Below are 25,527 nucleotides of genomic sequence, written 5' to 3' on the forward strand. Positions count from 1 at the left end.
TGACGTGTTTCTATTATTTTGTCCCACCCTCATCAGTAACTGTTGATCACAGTATCCAGATTACATTTATCTAAGAACAGTCATACTGGAGTAAAAGTAAAGACATCAAGTGAAAATATTACTTTATTTTACATCGACCAATTAGAATCAGACCGGTGACCCTGAGAAGGTCCAGTGGATCAGAACATCTGACTGATGAAATATAATTAATTAAAAATGTGATGCATTGGCTCTGATGCAACATGTAATCTGTAAAGTAACTAGTAACTACAGTTATCAGATAAATGGACTGGAAGTATAAAGTAACAGAAAATGAAGATACTCGAGTAAAGTACAGTACTTGAGTACTTTCCATTCATCAGTTTCATCTTGTGAAGTCTTGTTGGAGTGTGGTAATATCGATGTATAATCCTATACTGTATGAACTTTCCTCTTGCCTCTCTCACATATTTTCCACACTCTGACATAATCTCCAACCATTTCTCTTGTGTAAAACCAATTCTCAAATCCCTCTGCCACAGCAGCTTCACATCAGATGATTCACCACTTACCCAATAGTTACTTAATTTATAAAATAGTGAAGCTGTATGGCATTCCTGTGGCCTTAATCCAGAATTTGATTCTCTATGATTACTTTACATTTAGAGGCTACACAGTTTCTCAGTTTCGTAGGTATTTCCAAAAATGTTGTTTGCCTTCAAGAGTGAATTTGTGAGTAAGGTCAGCATAGGACATGAATACATCATCTCTATGCAAGTCTCCTACAGTGTGTATGCCACATGAATGCCACTGGTTCCAACAGACCGGTGTTTTTTCAGTACAGATGGCAGGATTGTTCCACAAGGATGCATACTGTTGTACATAATGTGATAACTTATTTACATTATGTACTTTGGTCCATACTTCTCCAGAGTGAACAAGAATTGGATTTGTTGCGTTGACTCGCTGAGACCCAATTTTTTCTCAATATCCATCCAGTCTACTGTGTCTCCCGTCTCTTCCCAATATTTGGCTAATTTGGACATTTCAAATGCTAAATAGTACAATCTTGGATCTGGTAACCCCATTCCCCCTTTCTCCTTAGGGGCACATAATTTACTCAATTTAATTCTTCCTTTTTTTCCTTCCCAAAGAAAATGTTTGATTATATTGTCATACCTCTTAAAAATGTCAGGCGGAATAGCAATTGGCAGCATCATAACCAAATAATTAAATTGAGGAGCAACACTCATTTTTATAACATTTACACAGAGTAAGCCTGATCTTTTCCCATTTCTCTACATTAGCTTTCATTTTTCCTGGGTTAAAATTCAGTAGGGGCAGTTCATCCAGATCTCAGCTGAGTCTAATTCCCAAATACTTTATACCTTTAAGGACCCATTTAAATTTGATTTTTTCCACCATGTGTGAATAGCGTGATGTGGATAGAGGCATAGCCTCAGACTTATTCCAATTAATTGTGTAGCCTGAAAATTTAGAATATAATTGAATGGTGTCCATCAGATGTGGTAATGAGGAAAGTGGGTCACTCACCACGGCCAAAATATCGTCTGCATAAAGCAATAGTGTTCCTGTCCTCCGACCTCAACTCCCTTAATGTTATTATTCATCCTAATACTGGCCGCTAACGATTCCAAGAAAATTATAAACAGTAAGGGACTCAGAGAACAGCCGTGACGGGTCCCTCTGGAGAGGCTAAAACATGGTGATATTATCCCATTAGTTATCACTGCAGCTTATATAATATCCTAACCCACCTGGAGAAGCATGGACCAAACCCGAGATGCGTCAGGGTGGAGGAGAGGAATCCCCACTCCACCCTGTCAAAGGCCTTTTCACCATCTAAGGAAATTGCAGCTATTGGCGCATCTTTTGACTGGCTCAACCACATTAAATGTAACAATTTTCTTATACTATCTGTAGAGGATCTATTTTTCATAAAACCCGCCTGGTTGGGATGTATAATGTTGGGCAGGACCTGTTGTAAGCGTATGGCCAGCACCTTTGTTAATATTTTACAATCCAGATTAAGCAGGCTGACAGGTCTAAAATTAGATGGATCTGTTATATCCCTATCCTTCTTAGGAATTAAAGATATTAAAGGCTTCATTAAAAGTAGGTGGCACCTGTCCCTTCTCAAAAGCCTCCTGATACACCTGCAGAACTGGAGCAAGAATATCTATATACTCTGCAATGATATAATAATATTCTGCAGGGAAACCCTTCATAACCTGGTGATTTCCCGGTTTTCATTAATGAGACTGCCTTCCTTATTTCACCTTCAGTTATCAGAGACTCTAGTTTCTCTGCATTGTCAGAGAGTAATTTAGGCATGTCAATGTTAGAGAAGAACATTTCTTGCTCCTTTTGATCAATACTGCTAAATGCTGTCAATGTATACAGTTTCTCATAGAATTGTTGAAATACCTTATTTATATCTTTAACTGAGGTAACTAGGGTATCCCCCTGTTTAATGGCTGAGATGGTATTCGAAAAGTCCTTCTGTTTTACTTGTCTGGCTAATATTTTCCCAGTTTTCTCCCCACCCTCATAAAAGTTAGTTTTTAATCTAAACAGAGCATATGCTGCTTTTGTATTATACATTTTGTGCAGCTGGAATTTCAGCTTACAAAGTTCCTGATATTGTGACTCTGAATAATGCTCAGATAATTGATTTTCCTTTAATTTAATTTCCTTCTCCAAATCTTTGATTTTGTTAAGGCGGTCTCTTTTCTTTTGAGAAGCACAAGCTATTAACTTCCCCCTTATATAGGCTTTAGACACTTCCCAAACAGTTTTAATTTCTTTTGTGCTTCCAATATTTATTTCGGAAAAAGATTTTAAATCCTCACCCAACGATGTCTTGAAAGGTTTTTCCTGTAGTAATGAGGTGTTCATTCTCCATCTAGGCCTCCCACCTGTTTCCAACTCCACCTTTAAACATAACTCCACTGCTGCATGATCAGTTAAGGATTGTGGAGTACATCTTCAACATCAGCCTGAAGCTGGGAAAAGTGCCACTGCTGTGGAAAACCTCCTGTGTGGTACCAGTACCAAAGATCCCTCACCCTAAGGACTTCAACAACTACAGACCAGTTGCTCTCACTTCACACCTGATGAAGACCCTGGAGCGGCTGGTCCTCGTCCATCTCCACCCTCTGGTGGGTCCTTTTATGGACCCACTCCAGTTTGCATATCAACCTGGCATCGGAGTGGACGACACCATCATCTTCCTCCTGGACAGATCACTGTCCCACCTGGAGAAGCCTGGAAGCACTGTGAGGATCATGTTCTTTGATTTCTTCAGTGCTTTACTTTTGCACTTCTGGGGGACAAGCTGGAGCTCACGGGGGTGGACCAACACCTCACATCCTGGATCCTCGATTACCTCACCAACCGGCCACAGTATGTGAGGACTCGGGACTGTGTGTCGGACACAGTCGTCTGCAGTACGGGGGCCCCACAGGGAACAGTCCTGGCCCCTTTCCTGTTCACCCTGTACACTGCTGATTTCTCCCACCAAACACCCCACAGCCATCTACAAAAGTTCTCTGACGACTCTGCTATCGTCGGCCTCATCAGGGACGGGGACGACAGAGCCTACAGAGAACTTATTCAGGACTTTGTGGACTGATGCCAGCAGAACCACCTCCAGCTTAACGCCGGGAAGACCAAAGAGCTGGTGGTGGATTTCTGCAGGCGCAAACAACCCTGCACACAGGTGAACATCCTGGGAACGGACATTGAGATGGTGACGTCTTACAAGTACCTGGGAGTTCACATGAACAATAAACTGGACTGGACTGATCACACTGCAGCAACATACAAGAAAGGTCAGAGCAGACTCCATCTGCTGAGGAAGCTCAGGTCCTTTGGGGTGCAGGGGGCACTCCTGAGGACTTTCTATGACTCTGTGGTGGCATCAGCCATTTTCTATGGTGTAGTCTGCTGGAGCAGCAGCATCTCATGAGATGCTTCCTGCCTGCTGCTGCCTGCTGCAGCAGCAGGCAGGAAGAGACTTGATAAACTTATCAAGAAGGCAGCTCCATCCTGGGACGCCCTCTTGACCCGGTGCAGGTGGTGGGAGAGAGCAGGATGATGGACAAGCTGTCATCGCTGCTGGTGAAGGAGTCCCACCCCCTGCAGGACACTATCACCACACTGAGCAGCTCCTTCAGCAACAGACTGATACACCCCAAGTGTGTGAAGGAGCGGTACCGCAGGTCCAAGTGTGTGAAGGAGAGGTACCGCAGGTCCAAGTGTGTGAAGGAGAGGTACCGCAGGTCCAAGTGTGTGAAGGAGAGGTATCGAAGGTCCAAGTGTGTGAAGGAGAGGTACCGCAGGTCCTTCCTGCTGCTCCCAGTAGACTTCACTCTGCAATACGACTATTCTATCTGGTCAATTTTCTTAATACCCATAATTATTATTTGTATTGTAAATAAAAATTCACTGCTGTTAATGTTGTACAATATGTTTATATGTATATACAAGTCTATTCTATTTCTTACCTTTTTTCATTTATTGTTAATTTTTGGCTATTGTTATTGTTTTTTTTGTAATATTCTGTCCTTTGGCTGCTGTGGCAAACAAATTTGGGACAATAAAAGAATACTGATTCTGATTCTGATGGCAAAAGTTCTTATGTCACAACTAACTACACTTTTTATCAGGGAATTTGCAATTAAGAACAAATCAATTCTGGAGTGAGATTTGTGACAGTCAGAAAAAAAGATATATTCCCTCCCATGGGGGTTAGTAAGCCTCCATATATCTGTTAGTCCCATATCTTCATTTAGCATATGAATTGCTCTCTATCTTTGATCCTCAATGGACCCTTAGACCTGCTTTTATCCAGGATGGGGTCCATCACTTCATTAAAATATCCTGCTAATATTGTATGCCCATCCATGTCTCCCAAGACCTTATTTATACCATGGAAAAAATGCGGATCCCCTTTGTTGGGCGCATAGATGTTACATAATATAACCTTCACTCTCTATTAATGCTTGTACACATACCATCCGCCCTTCTGCATCTTTAACCTCTTTAAATAACACATACTGTATATTCCTTTTAATCAGAATCATTACACCATTACGTGCACTCGACAGTGAACTGTGAAAAATATGTCCTATCCATCCTGTTTTAAATCTGACCTCCTCTCCCTCATTTAGGCGAGTTTCCTGTATGAAAATTATATCTGCCTGATTGGTTTTCAAATATGCCAATATCTTACGTCTTTTAACTGGAATTCCACTCCCATTAATATTCCAGGACACATATACACTTCCTTGTCATATTTACCTGCATGTATTGTTGTATCCATGTCTGTTATACTATTAACATTAAAATATATCTGCCTATGATGTTGCCCCTTCTTGAGTTATGATTTGTTAATACCATGCGCCCCATCAAAACATAAACACAAATACAAAGTGTGGAAAAAGAACATTTCCAACATACTGAACACATCAGAAAAAAACAAATTAAACCCAACCAAAGTCCCTCTTCTGCTGTCATATCAAACCTAAACTTAAAGTAAAACCTTATCTGGTCCGTGGGTTACCGCTGCTCTCCTCCATCGATGGCAGCTCGATCAGGCCTATCTCCCCCTGACAGTCCGCACAACATTCCCGTGGCGCATTCAGGTCCAGAAGTGTCTGTTTATCTTTTATCTCACATTCAATCCGCACCATCCTCATGATCGTTGTCGCTGATGAGTTTGTCTGCATCCTTCGCTTTGGCAAAACTCACATTTTTCTCTTTCCACTTGAACCTCAGTGTGGCCGGATAGGCCAATGTATACTTCACATTGAACTCCTGGAGCTCGCGCTTCACCGCGGTGAAAGCCTTCCTCCTCTCTGCCAGCTCTTTGGTCATGTCAGGGAACACAGAAAGTCAACATCCTTCCCACTCAACCTCACGCTTTTCTTTCGCTGTGGTAATCACCTTGTCCCTCGCTGACTGTCTCAGGAAATGTATAAGTACCGGTCGCGGAGGCCGGTCTGGGTCCGGCATTGGTGCGGACCCAGACCGCCCCTCCAAGCCCCTCGGTCAAAATCTTCTGAACACAGTTTAACAGTGTCCCATTGGTGCCAAAAGTCTCTTTCAGGCCAATGAGTCTCACGTTGTTTCGTTTGCTACGGTTTTCGAGGGTCCCACAGTACTTCCATCTGTTTACTTCTCGTGCCCTCAGCCGTGTCGAGCCCTCCGAGGTCTCCTCCAGACGGGCGATACGTGTCTCGGCCTCCCAGAGTCTCTCGTGCATGGCCGCCACAGTTGTTTTCGGCTCAATCGCTGTCTCCTTGATAGTAGAAACGTCTGTTGCTACAGACTGTAGTGTGGCGTTCATTTTAATAATTTCTGCGAACAGACTTTCGAGACGGGGTGGCGGGTTGTCACGTGGAGGAGTGCTCTGGGTGGACACACGGCCCATGCTCTTGAAATACTTCGACACTGACATCTGTAATTCAGTCATTTACTCCCCCAAAAGGACTTTGGCTCTTTACTCAATCAAACGGCTTCAAAACTTAAAGGACTAACGAATAATAATTTACAAATTTACATGTTGGAGGGTGGAGAGCCTCTAACCAGCCGCCATCTTGTTCGCCGCACCCACGTGACTCTACATTTGATTTTTGACCAGGTGTGTCGTCAGGTGAGACGTGTCCTCTATAACATAAAGATGTTATGTTTGGCCGGTTGAATCAGAACCAGAGGGTTTAAACACGGAGCACTGACAACATTAAACAGACTGTGAGGCGGCCATGTTTGTAGTCAGACACATCAGAGGAGCTGTTGACTTTTACTTTGATAGTGACGCATTTTGTTCAGTTCTTCTGTTTAAATAAAGTTTTATTATTTCACTTCTGAAATCCAGATTCACACAAACATGGTTCACAGGTCACCTGCCACACAAGCCAGCCAATCAGAATGCAGAAGAAGACACAGCAGCTCTCAGTGATTTCAAAATAAAATTTAATCAAGGATTTTACAAAACCAAATTCTTGACTAGAAAACAGTTAAATACTAAACCAACCAATCAGCTGACACCGTCTCCTCCTCACAGCTCACAGAGCTCAATCATTGGACGATACTCAAAATGGGTGGGGCTGGGCGGAGGCCATGCCCATAAAACACTCACGAGAATTAATGAGACAAAACAGGAAGTAAACAGGAAATAAAATAAACAGCATCCCTCGTCGTCGTTCCGACCTCCAAAAAATGACTTGTCTGTGTCGACCAATAGGAGAGGGGCATATAAAAGAGGGGGCTCTCAAGTCCAGTGTCCAATCAGAGGGCAGTGTTGCGTTGTGGGTCACCGTCGTGGGGGTGGGGCCAGCAGCTGTGTGGCGGTGGCCGACTCTGGGAACAGGTTGTGGTAGGTGGGCAGAGGGACGTACGCCGCTGTGATCATCTTACCTGAAACAACAGGTGAGACATCAGAGCTGCTCTCTCATTGGGCCACAGCACAGAGTGTCATGTGACAGGAAGTCTTACCAGCAAAGTATCTTCCATGTAGAGAGTTGACGGCAGCCATTGCAGCAGGGATTGACGGACACTTCACATAGACGTTTCCCTGGAAACAAGCAGAGGTCAAAGTGTCATCAGTCGTCAGCTGACCGCAGTCTCAAATAATCAATCATAATCAATAATCAATCAGAGCTGACCAATCAGAGCTCTGGTCGGTCAGTCTGTCTCTCCTTCCTGTCTCTACTGACTGTCTCTACTGTCTGTCTCTCCTTCCTGTCTCTCCTGTCTGTCTCTCCTGTCTGTCTCTCCTGTCTGTCTCTCCTTCCTGTCTCTCCTGTCTGTCTCTCCTGTCTGTCTCTCCTGTCTGTCTCTCCTGTCTGTCTCTCCTGTCTGTCTCTCCTGTCCGTCTCTACTGTCCGTCTCTCCTGTCTGTCTCTACTGACTGTCTCTACTGTCTGTCTCTACTGACTGTCTCTACTGTCTGTCTCTCCTGTCTGTGTCAGTCTGTCTCTCCTTCCTGTCTCTACTGACTGTCTCTCCTGTCTGTCTCTCCTGTCTGTCTCTCCTGTCTGTCTCTCCTTCCTGTCTCTACTGACTGTCTCTCCTTCCTGTCTCTCCTGACTGTCTCTCCTTCCTGTCTCTACTGACTGTCTCTACTGTCTGTCTCTACTGACTGTCTCTACTGTCTGTCTCTCCTGTCTGTGTCAGTCTGTCTCTCCTTCCTGTCTCTCCTGTCTGTCTCTCCTGTCTGTCTCTCCTGTCTGTCTCTACTGACTGTCTCTCCTGTCTGTCTCTACTGACTGTCTCTCCTTCCTGTCTCTCCTGACTGTCTCTCCTTCCTGTCTCTACTGACTGTCTCTACTGTCTGTCTCTCCTGTCTGTCTCTACTGTCTGTCTCTCCTGTCTGTCTCTCCTGTCTGTCTCTCCTTCCTGTCTCTACTGACTGTCTCTCCTGACTGTCTCTACTGTCTGTCTCTCTGCTGTGGGAGGAGGTGAGACACACTGAAACACCTGCAGCTACAGGTGTGTTGAGGTCAGAGGTCAGAGGTCAGGTGATGTGTACCTCAGCAGAGTTCTTGTCCACGTAGATGTGAACGACTCCTCCATGTTTGTTACACTCCTCTATGACATCATGCTGGATGTCCACCTCCCAACCAGGAGCCTCCTCACTGAAACGCATACAGGTAACAGATCGATAACAGACAGGTAACACACAGGTGACACACAGATAACGCACAGGTTATGCAGAGGTAATACACCGGTAACACATAGGTAATACACAGGTGATGCACAGGTAACACAGGTGACGTACAGGTGATGCACAGGTAACAGATAGGTAACGCACAGGTGATGCAGAGGTAACACACAGGTAACACAGGTACCGTACAGGTGATGCACAGGTGATGCACAAGTGACGCACAGGTGATGTACAGGTGATGCACAGGTAACAGACAGGTAACACACAGGTAACGGACAGGTAACAGACAGATAATACACTGGTAACACACAGGTGATGCACAGGTAACAGACAGATAATACACTGGTAACACACAGGTAACGGACAGGTAACAGACAGGTAATACACCAGTAACACACAGGTGATGCACAGGTAACAGACAGGTAATACACTGGTAACACACAGGTGATGCACAGGTAACAGACAGGTAATACACTGATAACACACAGGTGATGCACAGGTAACAGACAGGTAATACACTGATAACACACAGGTGATGCACAGGTAACGCACAGGTGACACACAGGCAATACATAGGTAATACACTGGTAACACACAGGTGATGCACAGGTGACACACAGGTTACGCACAGGTGACACACAGGCAATACATAGGTAATACACCGGTAACACACAGGTGATGCACAGGTAACAGACAGGTAACAGACAGGTTACACACAGGTGACACAGACAGGTAACACACAGGTAACAGACAGGTAATAAACAGACAGGTGACAGACGGGTGACAGACAGGTGACACAGGTAACACACAGAGAGGTGACAGACAGACAGGTAACAGATAACAGACAGGTGACTGACAGACAGACAGGTAACAGACAGGTGACAGACAGGTGATAGACAGACAGGTAACAGATAACAGACAGGTGACAGACAGACAGGTGTGTGTTTACCTGTTGAGGTTGAACATGTTGGCCAGTTGGAAGCAGTGTGTGGCGAGTGGCTGAGAGGGAAGATTAAGAGCTGCCGAGTTCATGCTAATGTTGAGAGCTGGATTCATGGCCGCTGGAACAGACACACACAACACAACACAAGTTTTATTTAAACACAACACACACACACACACACACACACACACACACACACACACACACACACACACACACACAACACAAGCTTTATTTAAACACAACACACACACAACACAAGTTTTATTTAAACACAACACACACACAACACAAGTTTTATTTAAACACAACACACACACAACACAAGTTTTATTTAAACACAACACACACACAACACAAGCTTTATTTAAACACAACACATACATTACACATAACCTTTATGTTACAAACAGACACACTGACTGTGTGTGTGTGTGTGTATGTGTACCTGACACAGCAGCCATGGCTCCTATAGCGATCGCTCCACTCATCTGCAGAGCCTGCTGAGCTGCAGGAGGAATCTGTAGACCTGTACCTGTGTACACACACACACACACACACACACACACACACACACACACACACACACACACACACACACACACAGGTGGATGTTACGGACGGATGTTACGGACGGATGTTACGGACGGATGTTACGGACGGATGTTACGGACCGATGTTACGGACGGATGTTACAGACGGATGTATCAGGTGGATGTTACAGGCGGATGTATCAGGCGGATGTATCAGGTCGATGTTACAGGTGGATGTGTAGCAGTATAAATCTTTCTCTCACCCTCAGCCAGTCGGGCCATCAGCTGCAGTCTTCCCGTGGTTCCGAGGTCGATGCCGGTCCGTTCGAGCTCGTCACTGTCGAGGAAAGACGAAGCTGTGGAGGCGTCAGTCCTCTCCGTCACATGACCAACCTTCATGGGTCGACCCGCCAACTCAAAGCCGTTCAGCTGCTCCAGAGCTTTCTTTGCACACTCTGCATCAGCAAACTGACAGAGAGAGAGACGGGTCAGAGAGAGAGAGACGAGTCAGAGAGAGAGAGGCATCTTAAATGAAATGCTTCAGTTCAGCAGCCATAAAATCAAGACTGCCATATTGAAATTATTCAATCTGATTCTGAACATTGGACATTTTCCTGACACCTGGAGCCGAGGGATCATCACTCCAATCTTTAAAAGCGGAAACAAATACGAGCCAGACAACTACAGAGGCATATGTGTCAGCAGCAACCTGGGGAAGTTATTCTGCAGCATCTTAAACAGCGTCTGCAAAACTTCCTCAGTGAGCACAATGTCCTGAGCAAGAGTCAGACTGGTTTTACACCACAACACAGAACCAGCGACCACATCTACACCCTCCACACCCTCGTCCAGAAACACGTCCACCAGAACAAAAACACAATCTTCTCTTGTTTTGTAGATTTCAAGAAAGCATTCGACTCAATTTGGCATCATGGTCTGTTCCTGACACTACTAGAAAAAGGTATTGGAGGAAAAACCTACGATATCATCAAGACAATGTACATAAATAATAAATGCGCTGTAAAAATTGGAATCATGGAAACAGACTTCTTCCCCCAAAGTAGAGGAGTGAAGCAGGGCTGCAGTCTGAGCCCCACCCTGTTTAACATCTACATCCATGAATTGGCCAAATCCCTGGAAGAGTCCGATATCCCTGGTCTCACCCTCTCTGACATAGAAGTCAAATGCTTACTATCTGCAGATGACCTAATACTGCTCGCTCCATCAAAGGAGGCTCTACAAAAACAGCTAGATCACCTGCAGAAGTTCTGTCAGACCTGGGCCCTGACCGTTAACCTGGAAAAGACAAAAGTCATGGTCTTCCAGAAACGACCTAAGAGTCAGAAAAACCAACACCGGTTCCACCTGGACTCTACGGACACAGAACACACACACAGCTACACATATTTAGGACTAAACATCACATCGACGGGAAATTTCCATCTGGCCATTAAAGATCTCCGAGACAAGAGCAGAAGAGCTTTCTGGACGATAAAAAATTCTCAAACAGACGTACCTGTCAAAATCTGGATCAAAATATTTCAATCCATAATTGAACCAATCTTATTGTACGGCAGTGAAGTGTGGGGCCCTCTCATGAACCAAGACTTTGAAAAATGGGACAAACACCCAATGGAAAGCTGCACACAGAGATCTGCAAAGCTTCCTCAAAGTCCACAGGAACTCCCCCAACAACGGATGCACAGCTGAATTAGGCCAATTTCCCCTGTTGGATCCAAAAAAGAGCCATAAAATTCTACCAACACCTCAAAGCCAGCGAGCCCGGCTCCACCACTACAAAGCCCTACAATGCCAAGAGGAGAGCAGAGACAGGAGTCCCCTCAGCCAGCTGGTCCAGAGGCTCAGCTCCAACAGCACCGGGCACCAAGACCGCCCTCACACAATCCGGCCCCACCAAATTATAGCAAAGAAAAAGACAAATACATCAACTATTGGACATCTGCAACCAAAACCCAAAGCAAACTCCAATGCTGTTTGGCCCTAAACACACAATACTCCCCTGCAGATTATCTGAGCTCTGTAACCGACCCGACACTGAGGAAAACGTTGACTATGTAGACTCAGCAGCCACAGCCGGGCCTGAGAGAGCGGCCGGCACAGACAGACGTGGCTGCCCAGAGAGGAGCGGCTGTGTCGGCTCGGTCCACACAGACACTTCCTGCTGCGCTGACACATACACAGACATCAGAACCAGCTCTACACCAACATCACACACAGAAGCCCAAACTTCAGCAAACTCTCAGACAGAAAACACTCAACATCTACTGGGAGAGAAAAGTGCCGCTGCTGCAGATGCTGCAGAAGAAGAGAAGCTGCCAACACCTGACATGATCTCCTCCTCATGAGCAGCTGCTCCTCACTGGGTCCTCACCTGCACACTGACACACACACACACACACACACACACACACACACACACACACACACACACTTTACTTTCTTCTTTTATTTTTTATTTATTTATTTATTTTTAATTATTATTAATTATTAATTATATATGTATTATTTGTTCTGTAATCCTTTGCTTTGGCAATATTGTATAAAACATTCATGCCAATAAAGCCTGTTGAATTGAAAATTGAAATTGAGAGAGAGAGAGAGAGAGAGAGAGAGAGAGAGAGAGAGAGAGAGAGAGAGAGAGAGAGAGACAGGTCAGAGACAGACGGGTCAGAGAGAGAGAGACAGGTCAGAGACAGATGGGTCAGAGACACATAGACAGGTCAGAGACAGATGGGTCAGAGACACATAGACAGGTCAGAGACAGACGGGTCAGAGACAGATGGGTCAGAGACACATAGACAGGTCAGAGACAGATGGGTCAGAGACACATAGACAGGTCAGAGAGAGAGAGACAGGTCAGAGACACACAGACAGGTCAGAGACAGATGGGTCAGAGAGAGAGAGACAGGTCAGAGACACACAGACAGGTCAGAGACAGATGGGTCAGAGACACATAGACAGGTCAGAGAGAGAGAGACAGGTCAGAGACAGACAGGTCAGAGACACACAGACAGGTCAGAGACAGACGGGTCAGAGACACACAGACAGGTCAGAGACAGACGGGTCAGAGAGAGAGAGACAGGTCAGAGACACATAGACAGGTCAGAGACACACAGACAGGTCAGAGACAGACAGACGTCACATCTCAGTCATTATTGTTGGTCGCAGATGAGTTTGATGATAATCAACATTAATGGTGACGAAGATGAAGATGAAGAACTCACAGTGATGAAGCCGTAGCCTTTAGAGCGTCCAGTCTCGCTGTCCATCATCAGCTGGATGCTCTCAATCTGCGAGACGACACACAAGTTCAGCAGCACATTTAAAATAACATGAGCGGACCAACAAACAGAGTGGACCGACTGCAGAATCAAGCAGAGCTCAATCTACAGCCAGAGAGAGGAGCAGTCGTCAGGGTACCACGAAGTCCGACGCGAGGTGGAACCACGAAGTCCGACGCGAGGTGGAACCACGAAGTCCGACGCGAGGTGGAACCACGAAGTCCGACGCGAGGTGGAACCACGAAGTCCGACATATTGATATTGATATTTCACCACCCAGCACTAAATAAAGTGATTAAATGAGCTCCACCTCCACCAGCTGCCACATTAAAGTGATGAACACCTTCATGCATCAATAATTATAATCCAGTTATATGTTTCGATGTGAAATTGGTAATTCTACATAATCAGTATTACTTTTGGCACTTTGATCTTGTCTTAATGCTTTTGCACTTTTACTAAAAGATCTGAATACTTCTTGCACCACCTGATATCTGTGTAGGTGTGTGTGTGTGTCTGACCCGTCCAAACGGCTCAAAGATTCCTCTCAGCATCTCCTCAGTGATGTTGAAGTGCAGGGAGCCCACGTACAGTCTCATTGGTCCTGATGTTCCCTTCTGCAGGTTGTTGGCTGCTGCTGCTGCTCGGTTCTTCTCTGCCTGCACACAAACACACACACGACAAATCAGCATCCAGGCATTTCTGTGTGTTTCTGTGTGTGTGTGTGTTTGTGTACCTGTGAAGCCTGTACGATGATGGGAACTCCCAGCAGCCTTTGCCCCGTCAGCCCGATGGCCAGAGGAACTGAATTAGCCTCCACAAACTCGATGTAGGCGATGCCCTTCGATCTGCGTGAGTTCCTGTCAGAGATCATCCTCACATCCCGGACCTGCAGAGGATCACAGCATCTTTTATGTAAACCAACTCTGCTGTGGTGCATTCAAAGACACTCAGACATCTGAGCACAAAAGTCATCTGTTAACCTGCAGTGACAACAACTACCTCCTCTGTGTTGTATCCCTCCACCAACCAGCCAACTTACAGTTTACATCCAGACGTGTCAGACTCGTACATTATATGAAGTGACAGAATAAAAAAAAGGACTGCTTCACTTTTGTGCCTAATTTGAATAAATTCCATCCAGGTGTTCCTGAGTAATCACGTTAATCACAGCTGCCGCTGTGACAGATGAAATGAGTCCGTACAGATCTCAGATGTCAGAAAGTCCGATCAGTTCTTCTTCTCTTCACTGTACCGTTAGATGAGTCCACATTCCCGTCTGTACAGTCTGAAGTAATTACACGTTACTTCTTGGATGGGATCAGTAACGTCCCAAGTCCACTGGTTGCCTGGCAACAGCTCAGAGGTAAGAAATAGTCCGACACATAAATAAACCAGATTTAACATGTTAATCAATGACCTTTACAGCTTTTCTGTTGTGTCCAGTCTTTATGCTAAGCTAAGCTAACTTGCTGCTGGCTGTATCTTAGCGTACAGATGAGAGAGATGAATTCCTCTGAATTATATTCAATTCGATTCAGTTCAATTCAATTCAATTCAAAGGAGCTTCATTGGCATGAAAGTTTAACAACAATATTGCCAAAGCATCAAAACACAACTCGTCCAAACACTCGGACAGAACACAACAAATAACAACACAAACACAACACCAAGATTGATTTACATTAATTATATATACAGTATATACAGTGTGTGTGTGTGTGTGTGCGTGTGCCTGCGTGTGTCCCTCAGGTTGTGGCATGTTGACACATATTGGGCAGCAGGTATGCCCTGTCTCCTTCTCCCAGGAGTATTTTTAATTTTGATATGTCGTTCAGCTCTTTGAACTCTGAGATTACCTGAGCTGAAACATCGAGCTTCAGTCAGAAAATTAAACCTGTAACTATATAGAAAATCCATTAATCGTTCAAGTCATTTCAGTCACTCCACACGAGTCACACCGAGCTGAGGTGAGTCTTGTGGTCCTGGAGCACCTGACTGAGATCTGATCGTGTGTCGGGCATGTTTATCCAGACACGGATCACATGTTAATATCACATCACAAAAGCTTTTCACCAGTCGGTGGTATTATAATAAATAAAAGTCTACACAACAACATGTGGACAGTGTTTACCTTCCCCACAGCAGAGAAGAACTCCTCCAGGTCTCGAGGTCGAATCCTGGCTGCCAGCTGCATACAAAACACGGTGCGAGCATCACGCTCCTCTGGAGTCAGGTTATCTATCGGTAGTCTGCAGACACACACACACACACAAAACAGTCAACACAAAACTTCAGCATGCTTTGCTGTCATAAACATTTAGTCACAAACTCTCTCACCTGATTGGACTCTTCTCCTTCCTGACTGGACTCTTCTCCTTCCTGATTGGACTCTTGTCCCTCCTGATAGGACTCTTCTCCTTCCTGACTGGACTCTTGTCCCTCCTGATAGGACTCTTCTCCTTCCTGACTGGACTCTTACTCTTTGACTGCCGACGGCTGGAAACATAAAGAGAAAGACAGTCAGAAGATTCTGCTGCAGTGAATTCCTGATAGTCATGAAGAAGCATGTCTTTGTTATATTAGAGACAGGCTTTTATTTTTTCCCAACACTTCCTCCATGTTCACTTGTTGTCTTAATAAATTCAGTTTAATAAACGTTTCCACAGCACTTCAGACTCATATCAAAGGATCCACTTTTTCCTGAACAATGTTCAGATACCACGAATGAAACTCAACACACTCATTTTCACATTAAAAGGTCTTGCAGCTTTCTTTGCATAGATAGGCTTTTAATGTGAAAAACAACAGTAAGTATTGTTGACAGCAGCTGAACATGTCTTGAGTGAAAGAGAGAATGATTTCTGCTCAGGATCCAAAGACTTCATTAACATGAAGTTAATGTGTGAGTAGTTGTTATTGACTGCAGCTCATTTCACCGGTTTCGACTTTATGTGTTGGTGCTGACGTTCGCCTGCAGTTTAATACATTACATCATCATTAAAAACATACAGCCGGTCCATGTTTTCATGTCTACTTCCTGTTTTGTCTCGTTACTTCCTGTTTTACTTATAAAAATGTTGAGCTGATCACGAGAAGCAGATGTCAAACTTCCCACTGAGCCATCACTTCCTGTGTAGACAGGAAGTAAAGACAGTAACTCACTGCTTGTGGTGGTCTCTGTAGCGCCCCCCCCTCTCCCTGCTGCCGCGGCGCTCTCTGCTGCGACTTCTTCGTTTGTCTCTGCTGCGGCTGCGTTTGCGCTCTCGACTCCGGCTCCTCTTCCTGTCTCGACTCCTGCTGCGCTTTCTGTCGCGACTGCGGCTGCGCCTCTTCCTGTCAGACACACAGCAGCCAATCAGAGTACAGCCTTACACTGAGGCTCGCCTCCACTCAAACTGACATGGTTACTCACAGGCCTCCCCGTGCTGCATGATGTTTGTTTATTAACCTTTTATTGACGTGCAGATGGAGGCCTAAGGACAGCACACACCAACGATTCATTCATTTTCTTCCACTTATCAGGGGTCGGTGCGGGTGGAAAATGTCTAAAGGTAGGCGCCAAACCACCCCATGGAGGACACACATATCAGCCACTTGAATCCACAGTCTTATTGTTCTGGTGAATACCCAGAGGTCATGACCACAGGTGAGTGCTGGAAGATAGTAAATTGATAGCTTTGCATTTGGTCCAGTACAACGCAGCCGCCTGTCTATCTCATGCACACACTTGGCCCAGTTGCTCTGTACCGTGCCGAAGCACGATCGTCCCTCCTCCCCCAGTCCCCCGCTGGCCTGCACTCACATTGGTTTTTGTGGCTAATTTTGTGTTGTTTTGGTCGTAGGGGGTCCTCTCAAATTCCTGGAATCTTCTTAATTCTTAATTATGCAAGCCAGCGTAATACGCATGATTATACTTCATGTCCGCGATGTGCACCTGTGCTCATGCATGAGCAACTGTACTGTGCAGAAGCACACCTCTTCCAACCGTGCCAGGGCCAAGAAAGTGTACTCACAGTAGTCCAACAAACTGGACTTTGGGGGTCAAACGTGCTTGGGCACGGTATGGATGTCCTAGCATGAGTGCGCCCTGAGACACAAATGCCTTCACTTGGGGCAGGAGGCACAGGAGACTCTCAGACTCGGAGGTTCTGACTCTCATCCCACAGCTTCACACCAGCTGCAAACTGCCCCAGTATTTGCTGGAGGTCACTGTCTGATTAAACCAACAGCACCACATCGTCTGCAAAAAGCTGGGATGCAATTCTGAGGTTCCCAAACCGGACACTCTCCTCACCACGGCTCCACCTTGACATCCTGTCCATGAATATCACAGACAAAATCGGGGACCGGATACAACCTTGTTGGAGTCCAACACGTGTCAGACTTTGTACCTCGTAAACAGATACTGTTGACATCGTTTTTAGAGACCAGGGGCCAAATGTATAAAACTCTGTGTATATTCTGCTGTAGAAATCTGTGGACACAAACAGGAAACATGCATCAAATGTATAAAACCCCACCGTCTGTTCCCACGTGTCTTTTGCTCAAACATCGCAATCATCATTAAATTTTACACCTTTTAGTCTCACCATCAACACAGTTCACTATAAATGGCTCTCAACACGCCTCCACTTACCTAGTTTGCATATAAAGGGCCAGAATTTATTTTAGTGTCGAGGAGAAATGTTGGAAGCAAAGAATCAGCTGAAGAACAAGAAGTGTAACTTTGTGGACCGTGAACTTGACAGATGATGAGTTTTATTTGGAACAGCAGAAAGTGACAGAAGCGGTGAATATGAGCTCAGAGCCAAAGACTTGGAGGAGTTAAAGTGGTCTGATTTCATGCGAGAGGCCGAGAGACACATCTCTGCATCTCTAACCCTCTGCTCACAGTGAGAGTGTGTGAGCTCCTGGAGGAGGAGAGGGGATCCCTGCACTCTCTCCGCTTGATGATGTCATCATCATGGGCCAGAACATCAGAACGGTCCTTGAAAACTCGCTCCAGCCTAAATTGCTCACTGGCAGCGTCTTCTAACAACAACAAAGCAGCTGTTGTGTCATGTGGCACGGCCAGTACGCACAGCTACAGTTTATTTACATAAAGATCAATATCATTATAATTATCATAATGCAAAGTGACAAACATCTTTACAGAAGACAGCAAAAACAAGAGTAACAACTCGCACAATTTGATCATAGTGAAGGTTATTAAACTGTAGATGTAATCTTGTAACACGATTTAGTGGAAAAAACTAAATAAAACTTCACCCTAATTCACACTTCATATCATGTTTGACAACTTACAACATCACAATAATCAGACTGAACAGACTGCGTTCATAGTGTTAAAGGTACGTACCAGTACGCACTTTCTCACCCCTTGTAGATTTTTATACATTCAGAAACCTGCGTACGCTCTTCTGGCCTCACAGTACCGGTCTGCTGCTCCGAAGACCCCTGGGTCAAAAAAAACTAAATGCCTCCTCCTTCAGTTTGACGGCTTCCCTCACTGAGGTCCACCAGCTGGTTCTTGGTACATGGTCCACTCAGATTCATGTCCCCAGCCTCCTACAGGATGAGCAAGAAACTCTTCTGGAGGAGGGACTTGAGAGCTGATGGACAGGAGTCTTCGTCAGATGTTTCCAGCTCACCCTCACTACTCGTTTGGGTTTACCAGATCTGACCGGCTGCCTCCCCCATCATCTGATCCAACTCACCACCAGGATGATCAGCTGACAGCTCTGCCCTTCCAGGACTGAGTGACGATACATACGACAGTGTCCGAGACATACAGCTGCAGGCCTGATGATACGACTGCAAAGTCAATCATTGACCTTTGGCCTCAGGTGGTCAGGTACATATGCACTTATGAACCACCTTATGCTCCATCATGACGTTGGTTATGACCAGTGTTGCCGGTAACGCGCTACTTAGTAACGCGTTACTGTAGTCGGACTACTTTTTTCAGTAACGAGTAGTCTAACGCAACTACTATTCCAAAACTAGTAGTCAGATTAAAGTTACTTTTCTAAAACACCGTGCGTTACTATTTCTGCATTTCGGGGGAACGTGGGTTAGGTTAGATCTATATTTAGGCCTAGGCAGTGCTTAATTTGTAAATCATAAGGTGCCGGAACGCAAAGTACATATGACAGCTCAGGGATGACGAGACGGGCACAGGTCCCGGAACATATACAGACAACGTGCTGAAAACAACATGAAAATGCCCACTCACCACGCTGTGGGACTTACAAGCCTCAATTTCAAATAATATCCATGGTATAAATGTTATGACGATCATTGACAATTATTTTAGGCTATACTCCGCACAGCACGGGCCAATGCCCACATCACCACAGGTGGGACTTACAGTACTATATAGTCAACAGGTCTAACGTGTAAAACAAAGCTTTTACTAAATCACACATATCTTCCATTATTATTATTCAAAGACTGGCATGGCGGCCTATTAATAGACAGTACACTCACCATATTTAGTTGTCCAAAACACCCCACATCACGAGCATGACGCTGGACGTCCCACACTCCTCAAACACACTGTTTTTGTTTCCTAAAAACACTTCTTGCTGCTCTAATGTTAGACAAATACAGGTTCAATGGGATGTTCAATATAGGCCTACATGTTCATTCATTTACATAGGCCTAAGTGCCATTAGAGTATATTATTTTATTGTTATAAGTATTCATGTTAAATGGAATTCATTTTATTTCTGATTTTTTTTTTCCCGGGGGGTGGGGTGTTATTAGGCCTATGTATTACGTAAGAGTTTTTTAAAAAATGTTTACGTTAAGTCAAGAAAGACTGTCTTTTATTTATTTTTCATTTAAAAAACAAGTAAGCCTATTTCAAGGACATGTTTGCAAATGTTGGTGTCAATAAAGAGAGAATTGGCAGAACTGGTAGTCATTGTCATGTTATAGGGCCGGGCCGGGTCGGCGGGGGATCTGCTGAAAGTAACTAAAAGTAATCTAATTTAGTTACTTTTAAAAGCAAGTAGTCAGTAACTTAACTAAGTTACTTTTTAAAGAAGTAGTCAGTAGTCAGTAGTCGGATTACTGTTTCAAAGTAACTGTGGCAACACTGGTTATGACCAATCCACCAAGCACAGATGTTCAATGACAAAGCACCGCTCAGGTTCAGATCAGGCATCCTGTTCCTCCCTATCAGCCTCCTCCAGGTTTCTCCATGGTGGTCCATATAAGTGTAGAAGTCCCCCGGCAGAATTATAAAGTCCCCAGAGGCCACCCAAGGACTCCAAGACGTCCAGGTATTCTGAGCTGCTGTTGGGTTCATTAACACAAACAACAGTCAGAACCTTCCCCTCACTGACTTTCAGTGGCACAGCCCCTCTGGTTCCCCAACACAGCAGCGCTCAGCCCGGAGCTCCCAAGTATCGGACTTCACATCGGACCTGAAGATTCTCCAATCAGATTCTCTGAACTCTTATCTATATGATGCCTGTATTGATACGTATGGATCACCCTGAGGAGAGACCGGACACACAGACAGGTAGACAGGTAGACAGACAGACACACAGGTGTGGTTACCTCTTGGAGCGTTCCTCTTGTCCGTTGGGGCTCAGGTTCTTGGTGTCCTCCTAAGGTCGACAGAGAACAGCATGAGGAGGCAGACGCAACATTCAGGAGGGTGGGTGGGGGAGGGGTGGAGGCAAGAGAGAATATAAACACAATTTAATGAGTCACATTCAAACACAGTCTTCTGTGGGGGGGGGGGGGGGGGGGGGCAGAGGTCAGAGGTCAGTCTGGATCAGTCAGTCTCAGTCTGCAGCGGGGGGTGGGGTCAGTGTTGGTGGAGCTCCGGCATCAGACAGACACTCCACAGTCCAGCTCTTCTTCAGCCGGGTGGATGCTGCGCTGGGACTCCTCTGAAGGGCCCTGAAGCAGACAGGAGTCTTAGTCACTCATCTCAGCCCAACACCAGAACTAAGGTCACTCCCTCCTCACTAAGACCTCACCTGGCTCAGAGACCTCACCTGTCGGTTTGACATGTTTCAGATCAGTGTGACACTCATTTCTCTCCCTCCAGCTTCACTTCACACTGTGAAGTTTCATGACTGCATCTTGCAGGGTTGTTGTGTTAGTGAGTGTCAAAGCAGTGAAACAGTGTTTCCAGCGTGGACAGTTTGACAGCAGCTGCTCGTGGAGCTGCGCCCTTCACTTACATTTCTTCTGTGTGACGTATATCCACTTTACAAACTGCACATCGCTCAAGGTTACGTCTATAGTCTCGAGGGCTGTCACCATTCTCCAAATCCTCAATTTGTTTTGATTTACGTTTTTAAGATCACAACTCGATTCTCGATTCAATCCTTTTTTGTGTTTTAGCACAGATGGCTATGACATTTTTAACTGCTTAAACTGAAAACTGATTTAATTTTTTTATTTCAAAAGCTGGTCTACATGGTGGAGTGAGTGATATAATCTCATTTACATTTAGAGCATTTAGCAGACGCTTTTGTCCAAAGCGACTTACAGTAATTCATACATACATTCATACACTGATGGCAGTGGCAGCCATGCAAGGTCTACACATATACGTATATACATATACATATTATATATATAGATGTGTGTGTATATATATATTTATATATATGTGTGTGTGTGTGTGTGTATATTTATATATATACACTGAACAAAAATAGAAACGCAACACTGTTGTTTTTCCTCCCATTTTTCATGAGCTGAACTCAAAGATCTAAAACTTTTTTTATATACACAAAAGAACCATTTCTGTCAAATATTGTTCACAAATCTGTCTGAATCTGTGTTAGTGAGCACTTCTCCTTTGCCGAGATAATCCATCCCACCTCACAGGTGTGGCATATCAAGATGCTGATTAGACAGCATGAATATTGCACAGATGTGCCTTTGGCTGGCCACAATAAAAGGCCACTCTGAAATGTGCAGTTTTGCTTTATTGGAGACGGCTTATGGTAGAGAAATGAACATTCAATTCACGGGCAACAGCTCTGGTGGACATTCCTGCAGTCAGCATGCCAATTACGCGCTCCCTCAAAACTTGCGACATCTGTGGCATTGTGCTGTGTGATAAAACTGAACATTTCAGAGTGGCCTTTTATTGTCTCTGGATACGACACGTATACGATACGTATACGTGTCGTATACGACAGCGTGTTCCAGTTCCTGCCAATATCCAGCAACTTCGCACAGCCATTGAAGAGGAGTGGACCAACATCCCACAGGCCACAATCAACAACCTGACCAACTCTATGCGAAGGAGATGTGAGGCAAATGGTGGTCACACCAGATGCTGACTGGTTTTCTGACCCCCCCAATAAAGCAAAACTGCACATTTCAGAGTGGCCTTTTATTGTGGCCAGCCTAAGGCACACCTGTGCAATATTCATGCTGCCTAATCAGCATCTTGATATGCCACACCTGTGAGGTGGGATGGATAAACTCTGCAAAGGAGAAGTGCTCACTAACACAGATTTAGACAGATTTGTGAACAATATTTGAGGGAAATGGATCTTTTGTGTAAATAGAAAAAGTTTTAGATCTTTGAGTTCAGCTCATGAAAAATGGGAGCAAAAACAAAAGTGTTGCGTTTATATTTTTGTTCAGTGTATATACACACATATATATGTATATAAAATATGGTTTATTTTTCTCAGTTAAGTCTACTTCTTTACGATGCCTGTGGAGATGTCCTGCCATATTTGTCGTGTTGCCTGTGGACACATATGCTACACGTGCATAGAAAGCAGACGGTGGTGCGGCGGTGTGGGTCTGTATGTGTGACGTGTTGGGAACCCCTGCTGATCAGTTTGCCGACAGACGGAGCTGCTCTGTAGTTGTGCTACTAGCATGCTGGACCTACTAGAGATTGTTTGTCCTCATCAATGGATTAAAAATAACAGAAGTCATTACGTCCTGGTTCTGACCCGTTCTGCTCTGTGATCTCCGGTCATGTCTCTGCCACAGTAGGTTAAACATGCCGGTCCTACAGTGATCGTCAGCATCCACAGATGTGTTTTAAACTGGTGCACGAAGCCAAACTGAGTGAACACAGACGACACATGACTTTACACTCCACTGTGTCTGATCGCCAGCTTAAGATTGGCCACCGCAACGTGACGTCAGGCTGCGTTTCTCCAAAAGTTGACTCCGTCTCAACTCTTCCGGCACGCAGTCAAAACAGACTATCCTCATTAAAATCAGATCAGATTGTGACACCCCTAGCTATCTCAGTGCTTTTCGATTTCCAACTTCCAGCTTTCTATGTTGGTAAAAGTGTATGTGTAAGTGTATGATTTGCACCATCTTGTGACAGCGAGCAGTAAAGCAAAAATTTTAAATCGTCAAAAATGTTAAAAACACTTCATACAAGAACAAACTTTCTAAACAAACTATTTACGACATCAACTATATAAACAAAGTGAACTTTGAAAACACACACACACATCTGTCATCGTCATACGACTGTGGTGGAAGCTGCCTGGAAGGAAAGAAATCAGAACACCTGACGACTCAGCGGACTGAAACATGTCAAACACACCTGTCCTACCTGTCAGGTGTGTGTTACAGTTAACGAAACAAACCAGGTCTCTGTTGATCCTCCGGACATGGCCGACTCAACATTCAAAGTCAAACCTCAGAGTCGGTGCTTATGCTACGCTAACGGCTAACTCTGACCCTGGCAGCCCTGCAGTCTGATGTTGCCTTCCCATGATCCTCCTGTGCTCCTGTCTGATTCTCTCTAACACGTCATCTCCCAGAATGCTCAGCTGTCCCTGATCAGGGGGTGTGGCCATAACCAGGTGACAAGTTTATAGTTATCAAGGGAACCACAGTCATGTTACCATGGGGACCACAGTACAGCAATGCATGATGGGGACTTTTTACTACCTTCATGTTTGTGACAGATCACACTGGCATTCAGGGGAGTAGAGGTGAGAAATCGTTAGGCAAGTCTACAAAGAGAGATAGATGGGCATTTATTCATGACAGTCTGTGAAGGAACGCCATCATCATCATCACCATTATCATCACCATCATCATCATCATCATCATCATCATCACCATTATCACCATCATCATCATCACATTCATCAGCCTGACTCTACTGCTCAGAGACAGGAAAACATAAACAGCTGTATTGGTTTATTCACTGGCATTTTTGATGTCTCCATCACCAGTTTAAATGAGCCGAGCCGAGCTGAGCCGGGACGGACCCTCTCTGGAGTGGGACCCTCTCTGGAGTGGGACCCTCTCTGGAGTGGGACCCTCTCTGGAGTGGGACCTGAGCTTGCTTGCCCCCCTCCAAACGACCTGTGATGGCGTATCGCAGCCGGCCTGTGACGCCCCCCATCTCCCCCAAACTCAAGTTGTGATACTGGGCTCAGTGCAGGAGACCAGAGACAGATTAGTGTTCAGCTCTCTGTAGCTTCTGACTCAATTTTTATTTTCTCTGTTTGTTCTCAGATATCTGCTGTGTTTCACTGCCAGCTGGTTCAGGAGTCCAGTTACTGTGGGTCAAAACTCAACACTGGTTTTTCTGCTTCATAATAAAATTTTTTAAATAACTAAATAAAGGAGGACTTTTATTGTGAAACATTAAAATGAAATGAGACGTTTATCACTGAATTCATGGAGCTCGATATGGGATCACGATCAACGTTATGTTAACGATAACAAAATCTGGACATTTTTACTCCATATAGAGATCCAACAGCCAAAGATTAAGACGGTGTGTAGAATCAGGATCAAACTCATCAGAAGTGGAACAAAGATGTGATCTAATTTTTTTTAAACATTTGTTTACAGCTGATTTTCATAACGTCCGTCCTGAATGTGGAGCAGTAGAGTCCGGCTGAGAGACTCTGAACACTGAAGACAGACTGACTCTCACCTTCCTGTACGGAGCCTCCAGCATCGCCTCGATGTCCAGGTCGTCTGCCATACTGCTGCTGGTCTGCACACACACACACACACACACACACACACACAAATCAAACTCTGAAGCATCTGCAGACAAGTTTCATCTACATGAAGCTCAAAGTTAAATAA

The 25,527-nt window shown here is 44.9% G+C and overlaps 1 protein-coding gene across 4 annotated transcripts in view; it reads right to left on the minus strand.

The window, feature by feature from the left end:
* Positions 1-6,961: 6,961 nt before the first annotated feature.
* The window catches only part of LOC140998033 (RNA-binding protein 39-like), a 19,861-nt gene continuing 1,295 nt past the window's right edge, over positions 6,962-25,527 (minus strand). The window contains exons 2-15 of one of the 4 annotated variants that reach the window (XM_073468158.1): positions 25,370-25,432; positions 21,022-21,071; positions 16,615-16,785; positions 15,790-15,948; positions 15,584-15,701; positions 14,186-14,338; positions 13,971-14,108; positions 13,393-13,458; positions 10,411-10,615; positions 10,063-10,149; positions 9,621-9,732; positions 8,537-8,642; positions 7,501-7,579; positions 6,962-7,422 (exon numbers count right to left, since the gene is read on the minus strand). In XM_073468158.1, the coding sequence (XP_073324259.1) occupies positions 7,319-7,422; positions 7,501-7,579; positions 8,537-8,642; positions 9,621-9,732; positions 10,063-10,149; positions 10,411-10,615; positions 13,393-13,458; positions 13,971-14,108; positions 14,186-14,338; positions 15,584-15,701; positions 15,790-15,948; positions 16,615-16,785; positions 21,022-21,071; positions 25,370-25,420 (1,599 nt within the window). In that variant the 5' untranslated portion in view covers positions 25,421-25,432 and the 3' untranslated portion in view covers positions 6,962-7,318. Of the gene's footprint in view, positions 7,423-7,500; positions 7,580-8,536; positions 8,643-9,620; positions 9,733-10,062; positions 10,150-10,410; positions 10,616-13,392; positions 13,459-13,970; positions 14,109-14,185; positions 14,339-15,583; positions 15,702-15,789; positions 15,949-16,614; positions 16,786-16,900; positions 18,748-21,021; positions 21,072-24,366; positions 24,432-25,369; positions 25,433-25,527 lie in introns of those variants that run through there. The other 3 variants (XM_073468159.1, XM_073468162.1, XM_073468161.1) reach the window with 3 other exon arrangements.

This window comes from Pagrus major, chromosome 6, assembly GCF_040436345.1.
Source record: "Pagrus major chromosome 6, Pma_NU_1.0".
NCBI classification, from domain to species: Eukaryota; Metazoa; Chordata; class Actinopteri; order Spariformes; family Sparidae; genus Pagrus; species Pagrus major.